This window comes from Rhagoletis zephyria, unplaced genomic scaffold (genome assembly GCF_001687245.7).
Source record: "Rhagoletis zephyria isolate East Lansing unplaced genomic scaffold, Rhagoletis_zephyria_1.1 Rzeph_scaffold_00484, whole genome shotgun sequence".
In the NCBI taxonomy this organism is placed as follows: Eukaryota; Metazoa; Arthropoda; class Insecta; order Diptera; family Tephritidae; genus Rhagoletis; species Rhagoletis zephyria.
The window spans coordinates 78,114-89,115 of record NW_016157568.1 but is presented as its reverse complement, the minus strand read 5'-3'; the positions used below and the strand labels follow the sequence as shown (position 1 = coordinate 89,115).

The window sequence follows — 11,002 nt, the reverse complement described above, 5'->3', positions numbered from 1 at the left end:
CGCTTAGGGATTATAACCCTTACTAAGTAGAATTCTCCTTTCTGTGTTGCCGGAAAAGGGGACCGGAAGTATTTTTGCGCAGAACTTTCTCTGCGTAGGCGGCCTTTGGCCGCGCTTAAGGATTATAACCCTTACTAAGTAGAATTCTCCTTTCTGTGTTGCCGGAAAAGAAGGGCGGAAGTATTTTTGCGCAGAACTTCTCTCTGCGTAGGCGGCCTACGGCCGAAGGCCGCCTACGCAGAAAGAAGTTCTGCGCAAAAATACTTCCGGTCCCCTTTTCCGGCAACACAGAAAGGAGAATTGTACTTAGTAAGGGTTATAATCCTTAAGCGCGGCCGAAGGCTGCCTACTCAGAAAAAAGTTCGTTTTCATGTATGCACTATTTCGGTTTTTGTCATATGCATTACTTCGGTTTTGAGTCGAAACCGTGCATGTATGCATTACTTCGGTTTATGTCATATGCATTATTTCGGTTTTGAACCGAAACTGTGCATGTATGCATTACTGCGTTTTTCTCATATGCGTTATTTCGGTTTTTAAACGAAAGTGTGCATGTATGCATTATTTCGATATTTTCATATGCATTATTTCGGTTTTCAACCGAAACTGTGCATATATGCATTATTTCGGTTTTTTCATATGCATTATTTCGTATGCACAGTTTCCATATGCACAATTTCAGGGTGCCGGGTCAAAGGTCGGGTCTTCGCAAAATTAAAAACCTTATATTTCAAAAAATTTTGAACTTATTTTTAAAAAGCGTGTTGTAAACGGGGTTAAACTCCCTTTCTTCTAATATGCATATGTGTATACTTCGTATGTAAAGATTTTTTAATAAAACAAATATTTTAAATAAAAAAATTACTAACCGAATTTTAAAAAATTTATATTGTTGGAACCACATCAAACCTTTCTTCTGATATGCGTATTTGTATACTTCGTATATAAACCTTTGAGAAAAAACACTTAAAAGGAAAAAATACCTTTTTTTATAAAAAAAATTTTACAAAAAAATTACTAACTCATTTTTAAAAATTTGGTATCCTTGTAAAGGCGATTCAACACCCTTTCTTTTGGTACGCATATTTGTATACTTCGTATATAAAATTTTTAGAAAAAACACTTAAAAGCAAAAAATACCTTTTTTTATAAAAAAAATATTTTAAACAAAAAAATTACAAACCGATTTTTAAAAAATTAGTATCGTAAAGGATACCAGAAAACTTATACTTTCTTAAACTCAAAAATTTCTATTTATATACACAAAAAAAAAATTATTAAGAATGATATTTTTTCAAAAATAAATATTTGAAATTTGTAGGGATATTCAAAGATAAAGTTTTAAAAGGACATTTTCAGTACTTATTCGTCCTGGTGCACCCAAAATTATTATTTTTTTCTATTCTACAGAATTTTTCCTTTTAATAGATTAATAGATACTAGATACTAGATTCTACAATGCACCGAATCTTTTGAATAATTTTTTTATGCAATCATATTTTAGAAATTTCAAAGTCCTTTTAAAAAAAATCCTGACGTCAGAGCGAAAAACTAAAAACTATATTTGGCCCCCAGTTTTCTGAATATATTGATTTTTTTCGTGTGTAAAATTGACTGCCGCACGGTGTTATGATTTCATTGACACAAATTTTTAAATATTTTTATGTTGATTTTTTAAGCTTACACTGTTTTGTTATCTGATGGAATTTCTTCAAAAAATTCTTTTAAGAAGCTGTTTTTATTCATAAAAAACTAAATTTTTGGAGGTATTTTCAAACCGGTCCAGTTCACGTAAATATAAGTATTTTTCCGAAATATTTTGGCGGAAGTCTTAAAATATAATAAATTTTGTAATCCCGCCGGATAAACCGCACCTTGTTTTGGTGATGCAGTCTAATGTACTGGATGTAAAATAATAACTATGCACAGTTTTTTTTTTTTAATAAAAGTATTTTACTGTTAATTTTGCACATATTATACTTTAATTTTATTAATTAGTTTTAAAATTTTAATTATTATTTGCATTTGCCAGCAGTGTAAACTTTGAGAGATAAGTACATGCGGCACGCAAGTGTTTTTTTCAGGTGTATTTTTACTTAGACTTTACAAAAAAATACAAAAAAAGAAAAACTGTATGGGGTTGGTCGAATGCATGGCGTCCTTGGCACCAGTTCCGAGTCTAAAAAGGGGGAGTATAAAGGACTTAAAATGGAGAAAATTAGGCTGTGGTTACAGAAGATTTGGAATAAATTAACCGACGAACCGTTTTTCGCTTAAACGGTTCAAGTAAAAATTTAATTTAAAAACTTGAAAGTTTCCCATTAAATTTTACTTTACAGTAGAGTACAAATTTATAAAAAAGTTCATCATGTCGATTCAAAACTTCTGCTTTGTTTCCATAAGCAACGAATTGGAATGTTTCTACCATGATACAAAAAAGAAGGTAGTTTCATTACTACTATTTTTTGATTATAAAACAGATTTTTGACATTTCTCCAGATGTAAACATTAAGCATAGCTTTGCCACATTGAAATTTTTTGAGAGGGGAGATTTTCTTTTAAATATTTGGGATTTAATAAAAGAGTAAAATTTGCATAAAAAAATTGCAAGTTGATGTGTCGATAATCAAATTTGAACGTTTTTCTCAAGCGTTTAAAAGATCCTTTGAATAATATCGATGTGCAGAGATGAAGAAATAAAATAAAATCCAGTTTTAAAACATTTATTTATTAAACAACTTTTTTTTATTTTAAAGGGTGAACACACCAAAACTGCGACACTTAGAAATTACTACCAGAAACAAACTAGCAGGCTTTGAAATTATTATTTTTTGTATTATATAACTTGGAAGTATAGATGTTATTAAAATGCTAAAATATTAGTTATTATTTGCTCCATATGCAAGTGATCGGTATTTTCATCGTACGCGCGCCATCATGTTCTGCACGACTGCATCATCGACTTTACGCGATGCGCACAACTACATTGTTTTGCACTCTTCAATATTTTTCACTGTTTCGACTGTTTTCTTCAAGATTTCTTTGACAACTGACCAATATTCCCCAATAGGACGTGGCTCTGGGCTATTGGGTGGATTGCAGTCGTGAGGTACAAAATTGATGTTATTTGCATTATACCACGGCAATGTGTCCTTGGCATAGTGGCAGGTTCCCACCTCCGCCTAGAACAGTGGCCTACTCCTTATCTGTTGATAAATGACAGAAGACGCCTTTTGAGGCACTCATCCCGATAAACTTGATCATTCATTGTCCCGGATGGGAAAAAAGGGCTGCTCTTACGGCCACAGGATCAAATAGCTTGCCAAACCATGTGGTTTTTTGGAAATTTGGACTTCATTTTCAGCTTACAACTTTCAGGGGCATCTTGACGACTTGCACCAGTATAAAAATCTTGACCTGCAATATATTTTGAATTTTTATAGCAGTAGGTTTCGTAGTCCATAACAATGCAGTTGTATTTTTTAATTTAGAATTCATACAACTTCCGAATGCGGGATTTCGCTGTAACATTCTACTTTGCGCCTCGGTCTGGCGCTGTTTGAGCTGTAGAACATCTCAATGAAGCTTTCCGCTTTACCTTTTGTACGAAAAACTGCGATCTGCGTACGGATTTTGCAACATAACGCGACAAAATCTTCGGATTTCGCGAAAACGCTCTGAGGACCTTCCGAGCACTGTTTTTATCACTTTGACCATGCTAACCCCCGCTCCCTGGTTTTCTCGTAACTGCCAGGCCTTATTTGTACCGATTCAACCCCTGCAAACTGTCGAATAGTGCAATCTTTAACTTTTTAGCAATTTTACGTGTACTTAAGGCCGGATCATTTATAAACTCGTGCAAAATGGTTTGTCTCGTTTCTAACTAGGTTGCCATTTTTAACTCAACTAGGAATCAAATTCAAATGAAATTTCTTCTACGTCCAACTAAGGTCATGTGGTATTTGAATTTCAAAATATTGAATTCGTTTTGGGTAAGTTATAAGCTTCCCAAAGTGTCGCAGTTTTGGTGTGTTCACCCTTTATTTTAAACAAAACAAATATATTTGCATAACAGAACTATTTTTTTTTTAATAGTCCAAAAAGATGTATTGTGAGCTATTTCGTCATTAAAGCATAGTCCGAATGGTCTCACTGCCCTCACAATTAAAGGAGCCAAAATTCAGAATTCTCCCGAAGTGAAGTATCTAGAAGTAATTCTGTATACAAAACTGTCGTGGAAATCTAACGTGGAACACAAAACCTCTAAAGAATTGGCAGCATTTTGGCAATGTAAACAGGTATGGTGGAGCAGATTCTCATTCAAGAGCGTGGGAAGTCAGCTTGCAAAACTTCAAAGAACTACTGCCGTGTGCTGTACGGAAGCTTTCTCTACAACACGTGGCGCTGCTCTGATGCACTGCTGCGTTTACCGTCACTTTGTTACTTCATACGTGGCCTTAAAGGCCACCTGCAAAATAGAAAGAAACGGATGCCGGTATAACACTGAGTGGGGCGAGGTGGAGGGGAATGAGTTTACATGTCTGCGGTGACAGACGAGCTGCACTTAAGGCATTGGGCTGCCCTCTAACTACTTACTTCCAAACTCTGGGTGCCTGTTCAATCGGAACTACCTCCTATCGTCCATACCCATATTATCTTTCATATCATGAAGCACCGAAAATTAAAGCCTTACTGGGGCTAACGTTTGCAAAGCACATCCAAATCCTTTTCGGTGATTGGCTTTAGAATAAACGAATTTAATAATAACAAATTTTTGCAGTGGACAACATATTTAGCGGTCTTTTGTTTCAAAGAAAAAGTTGTTTGGTTGTTTTTCAAATATGGCGATGTATGAGTTCCATTTTCGTTATTGCTCAGATCGAAGACAAATTTCCTTTTAATTTTGTAAATAATTTTTTCAAAATAAATAAATGATTATTGATGACTAGGTATGGCAGCACGAAATGTCACAATCTGCTTAATTGTCAGGTAGTTAATATGGCGTCCGAAAAGTGACAATGAAACTACCTTCTTTTTTGTATCATGGTTTCTACCTTACTTCCAAATAGGATGATTTTGTTTGCACAATTTATATTCATGTTTCTTTAATTAGGACACACTGCAGCCGTTGTGCTCAATTTCATGTGTTTTGCTGACGGTATTGGAACCAACGGAAGCCGAATTTACACTTTTTCAAGAAGGGCAACGGAACTCTGAAAAATCACAGCGATCGCAGCTGGATTTGTGTGTTGTGATATTTCGAACACGCTCGGCGGTGTCACCAGAAATTGGAAGACTAGTGGAGCATAGCAAACGTCAGGTACCCATTTTCTTTATACATGCTATTAAAAATACTGCAATTTTGCGAACTTAATGTGACCATCTTTCCATTTAGGTTCGCGGATTTGTTGGCTGTCATAAAATGTTGGAACGTGATATATATTTACTAGTTTGTCTGGCATTTAATCATTGGCATACTGGGATCGAAGAACCTCAACAATATCCCCAGTGCATTCTAGCAATACACAGTTCAAAACGCCTACTCGTGGAGCAAATCACACCTTCGCCGCATTTGCTAGCTGATGCCATAATAAGTCTGACTTTGACAAAAGGCCAACGCCACGAAGGAAGAGAGGGAATGACTGCCTATTATCTAACAAAGGTATTGCGAATTTTACGGACATTTACATGTCTGCAATTCAAATTTTTATTATGTATGTTTAGGGATGGGCTGGTTTGGTGGTTATGGTTGAAAATCGTCACGAAAATAAGTGGATACATGTCAAATGTGACTGCCAAGAAAGCTACAATGTTGTATCTACAAGAGGTGAATTAAAGACGGTTGACTCGGTCCCACCTTTACAACGGTAAGCGTATCTCAACGGCCACGTATCTCAGTTTTACATAGTAAACTAAACTGTTATTCACATAAACTAGGCAAGTTATCATTGTTTTAACTCAGCTAGAAGGAAGTGGTGGATTTAGTATTGCTCATCGGCTAACACATCGACTTGCAAACTCCAGGGGACTTCACGACTGGGGGCCTCCAGGAGCAACGCACTGCCCGCCAATAGAAAATGTTCATGGACTACATGCGCCTCGTTTGATTACCTAAATCTCCAACATTCTAGTCAACGTTTTGCGTAACTGATATACACATAAATATTTATAGATACAAGGACGAGTATACGTAGGTTTAATAAATAATTTGAATGTTTTGTTTTCCTAATAATGTAAGGCAAAGTGAATAAATATCAAGAAACATAATTTCATTTCCCCCAATTGTTCTCTACGATGCAAATAAGGACCAAGTGACTTATTACGACGACAAAAATATAAAAACAAAATTCTTTAAACCTTATCACACTTTAAAATACACTTTATAAACCGGTCCACAATGCAACATAGGAATTTTGACTTCTAACGCAACTTAGTAGCTTTAGCACAACCGCAAAGTTTGCTTTTCTTTCGTTCGTCGAACTAATGTATATATATTTTTTTTTAAGTGGTGATAAAATAATTTCCTTTGTCATTTGATTCTTATTAATAAATAACAGTTTTGTCAACATGAATAGTGAGGCGCCAGGCGAGTACTTTATTTTGCGATTTTTGTTAATATAGTTGTTTTGAAAATGGTTATAATCAAGGTACATTGAACAGGTAGTATCAGTAGAGCAGCTGATTTGATTTATTTTCAAATTATTTGGTCTCGAAAATGCGAAATATTTTTAATTTTTTCTCACAAAAATTCTGAATTGTTAAAATCCATTTGCATGTGAAACCTTTTTGCATACAAAACAAGCGATTGAATAGCAGCTTTTGGAACGTTCGCCCAACTCAGCAGCACAACCGCTGATTACTGGCCTTGTAAAGGATGGATCAATGCTTCGAGAAGCAAACAAATTTACTAGGAAAGAAAGTTGCAACAATTTTTATTTTTTCCAATTTCAATTTTTTATTTTTTATAATTTTTTGTATTTCACATGGCACGCTTTGATTTAGAAGAAAAAATTCAGAACAGTTTTTGACACTTTCGATACCAGAAGCAACAACAAAATACACGCAAATGTTGTTTTTGCTCTACTGATACTACCTGTTTAATGTGCCTTGGTAGTAATACATATTTTATAAAACGCCTTTTTTATTAAAAAAGTTTTGAATTTTTTTGTTAGTTAGAGTTATAAAAAAGTTTCAACGAGTGCAGCAATTTCTGTTCAATATTTTGTAAAAAATATCAAGAACTCGTCCCCATGTTTCCCCCTTGATTAAATAGAACATCTTTTTAAGTCGCATATTGGAACGAATCGAGAATCTAGGACGACAAATATGTTTACTTCATATGTATTTGACTAACTTCGATGAAATTTGGTACATAGGGGTTTTCGATGTGACTGATTACGAATATGATATTAAGTTTTCAAAATTAAGATTGGCGGATTCAATATGGCGACTTCTTTTTAATTACACAGGCCAACAAAATTTAAACAATGTTATGTATGTATTATATATCGCAAACGTCAAGCTGTGAGGTTTTACTTTATCGTGCTCTGATTTTGGCTTTCTATTTGCTAAGTTTGGCTGACTTCCAAAACGTCAATTGCTTTGCATACGTACAAAGTGTAATGTTCCATAACGCCGAACTACAAAATGTTGACGATGTATACTTTACCAAAACGCATCCGAAAATTTATCGAAACGCATCGCTAGCGCAATCAGCGCATCAGAAACAAAGTTGATGCTTCGTTTGTTATTGGTTACCATTGGTGTTTTAAAAATGGAAAATTCAGAAAAAATGTTCAATGCTATATTGAGTATTTAAAATATGCATTTGAATACCGCAGTATAACAGTTTCCAAACAATGTATTGATACGTTTTGGAAGTCAGCCTTTATTGTGCTAATTCTGAGTTAAAGTAGTGATAAAAAGTGCTTGAGCATCTTAGTATGAAACAACTGAAGCTAAGTGAAAGTGATTGTGTTTTATATTAAACTAAATTTAATTAAATTTCACTAGCTGACATTCTAATATTGCCGAGTCATTTGTTGCTATCATTGTTGTTGTATCCTTTGTAGTTAACTGAATTCATTTTGTTTTTGCACATTTGTTCTACTCTTTTTGTTTACTTCTTCTAGTAATTCTTGTCACACCTGTTTGCGTTGTGTTTATTAAGTGTCATAATTACAGTGATACTCAAACTGTTCGCTACATTTATTTAAAGCTATTTACATCAGCTCCTTAATTGTTATAATTTATTTTGTTTGTCTTTTATTAACGAGTGTATTACATAAATCTTTCAATATGAAGTGTGATCTTGATACTTGCCAAATTAAAAGCGATTCTGAACGCTACTTATCGTGCTGGCTGTGTGATGGTTTTACCATCTGAAATGTATTGGTTTGACGGGAAGAATTCTGGACGCTATTAATGATGGCAAGGGCCTTCGCTGGTCTTGCGTAAAGTGTATGTCAACCGAAGTTGATCTTTTCAAGCTAATTAGGCAAACCAGAAATGGTTTTACAGAAATAGGAAGAGAATTGTCGGTACTGACAGAAAAATTTAAGAATTATGAAAATGTGTTTAAATCATTCAAATGCTTAGATACCTTGCAATCTGTTAAGGATATCCGTGTGTCTAAACGTAAGCGTCTTCATAGTCCATCTAAGGAAATTATTGCCGTTGCACGTCAGAATAATCTTCCGACTGACTTAATTAATCTAACTTCTCCATGTCCTCCAGCATCAGAATCCTCAGCCTTAAAAGAGCGTGTAACGAAATCTTCTTCGGATAATAACGAGGCTGAAGTATCTTCCCCTTCCCCCATTGAAGTGGTGGCATCATCTTCAAAGCCTCCACCGCCTTCCCTATCCTCAACTACTAACGCAGAAACTCAACCCCCTCCACCGGTAGTCCAGTCTGATACGAGGAAACTAGTTGTGGTTCCGCCAAAGAAGTCAATCTTTGTCTCTAAATTTTCGAGAGACACTACCGAAGACGATATAAAGCTTTATATCTCATCAAAAATTACAACTGTCGACTTAAGCATCAGAAAATTTAATTTTAAATACGAAAGAAATATTGCTTCATTTAAAATTGACGTAAATTTATATAATTTTAGTGCGCTGCTTAGTAGTTCTTTTTGGCCCCCGGAGCTTTCGTTCGTGAATTCGAATATAGGCCCAAAAAAGGAAATAACTTAGCTAATATTCCCCGTCATAACACTGAATCAAAAAACTAATTATTAAATCTGCTTTAAGTATTTATTACCAAAACGTTAGAGGCTTAAATACTACATTAACGAACTTATACCTTAAAAACCTTGAATGTAATTATAATATTATTTCTTTTACTGAAACTTGGCTGAAACCTCACATTTTCAATTCAGAGATTCTTCCAAATAATTATCATATCTATAGACAAGATAGGGAGGACAGAATCGGCGGTGGCGTACTCTTCGCTGTAGACTCTTCAATACCATCTGAAGAAGTTAGTCTTCCACACATTTATTCAGTAGAATTCAAATGCATTCGTGTACAGGCTGGAAAAGAGTATTTATTTAGCTCTATGCTATATCCCTCTATATCCCCCCTCTGATTCAATGATTGTGTAGGGTGATTTTAATTTACCAAGCATATCATGGAACAACATTGACAATGATATCGTACTTTTCGCGTCTAGTGCGTGCAACAACGTATTTTTAGAGGAGATGGCTGAACTCTGCCTAACTCAGGTTAATGTACTTCACAATAAGTTTGGTAAAGTATTAGATCTTGTTTATGTTGATGATGCACAGGGTAGGCAAAAACTCGGAGTTCGAGCGAGCGAGCGAGCAAACTCCTACTCAATGCCTCGCAGGCAACGAGGCGCTCGCAGCTCGTACTCGTAGCAGCAATGAGGCGAGGCACGAGAAGTTTGGCTTGCTCGGCAAACGAGCGAGCGCTGCTTGTTTCCTCGCGCTCCTATTAAACGAGCGAGGCTGTTGTGTGTTGCCTCGCTCGCGGTGCCAGGCGAGTAGCTGGCTGATCAGTGATCACTCGCTCTGCTAGGTAAGACGAGTGAGCGACGAGCGAGCGCTCCGAGTGTACTATAAATCACACGCATTTTTGTGCAAAAAAAATGTGGGAATGTATGTCAATAGATTATGTACGAAAGTATGTTAATAATTGTATGTACATATGTGCATATGCATATAAATATGTGAATATTATATTAGGGCAGCATTTAAAACAACAAATAAAATTTATTACATACATAAGCATACATTATGGAATGAAATATTTTTTTATAGTTATATACATATATGTATATGTACATACGTACATACATACATAACATGCATAGTTATATATGTATGTATGTATGTATGTATGTACATATGCATGTATTTTGTCTTTACAGAGAAAAGTAAGTAACGAAGATATTATAATCGTTTGTGCCGCAGAAACAAAAAACAAGTAAGCACTTGTAACACCCCCAAAAAAGTGATATACAAGTCGTTGTTGCGAGTGGACGTGTTTTACTAATGGTGTTCTTACACGATATGTATTTGCATGTGTACATGCCACTTTTTACATATTGAAATATCAACATATCGTGTAAAGGCAAATTAGATTTGTCTCTGTACAAAGCAGATGCACGTACATACTACAAATACAAATACAAGTACAAATAGAAATGTTTATATTTTCATCTGACACACAGATAGAATCATCTGAGTTTAGTTTATTTCGTTTTCAAAGAACGTATTTTAAAATAGTTAAATAAAGACTTTGAATTTGACAGACATACGCAAATACATATGTATTGAAAAAGTCAAATACATGTCGTGTAAGAACACCTTAAGCTCTGAGTCGGTGAATTTTTTCTCCGTCAAATTGACAACTTTATTAAAATAATAACATAGCGCCTGAGGCAGTGACTCTTATGTGTTTGGAACTAATAAGTTTGTAATTATTAGTTATCCAATATGCCGTGTATTTGTGGTCAAAAAGTTGACCGTATGAAA

The 11,002-nt window shown here is 34.9% G+C and overlaps 1 protein-coding gene across 1 annotated transcript in view; it reads left to right on the top strand.

Annotated features, from left to right (window-relative positions):
- sol (calpain 15 small optic lobes) overlaps positions 1–6,267 on the top strand; it is a gene marked incomplete at its 5' end in the record, with an annotated part of 158,818 nt that extends 152,551 nt beyond the window's left edge. The window contains 4 exons of the mRNA XM_017611938.1: positions 5,114–5,320; positions 5,396–5,662; positions 5,725–5,867; positions 5,938–6,267. Of these exons, the coding sequence (XP_017467427.1) occupies positions 5,114–5,320; positions 5,396–5,662; positions 5,725–5,867; positions 5,938–6,115 (795 nt within the window). The remainder of the gene's footprint in view (positions 1–5,113; positions 5,321–5,395; positions 5,663–5,724; positions 5,868–5,937) is intronic.
- Positions 6,268–11,002: the final 4,735 nt, after the last annotated feature.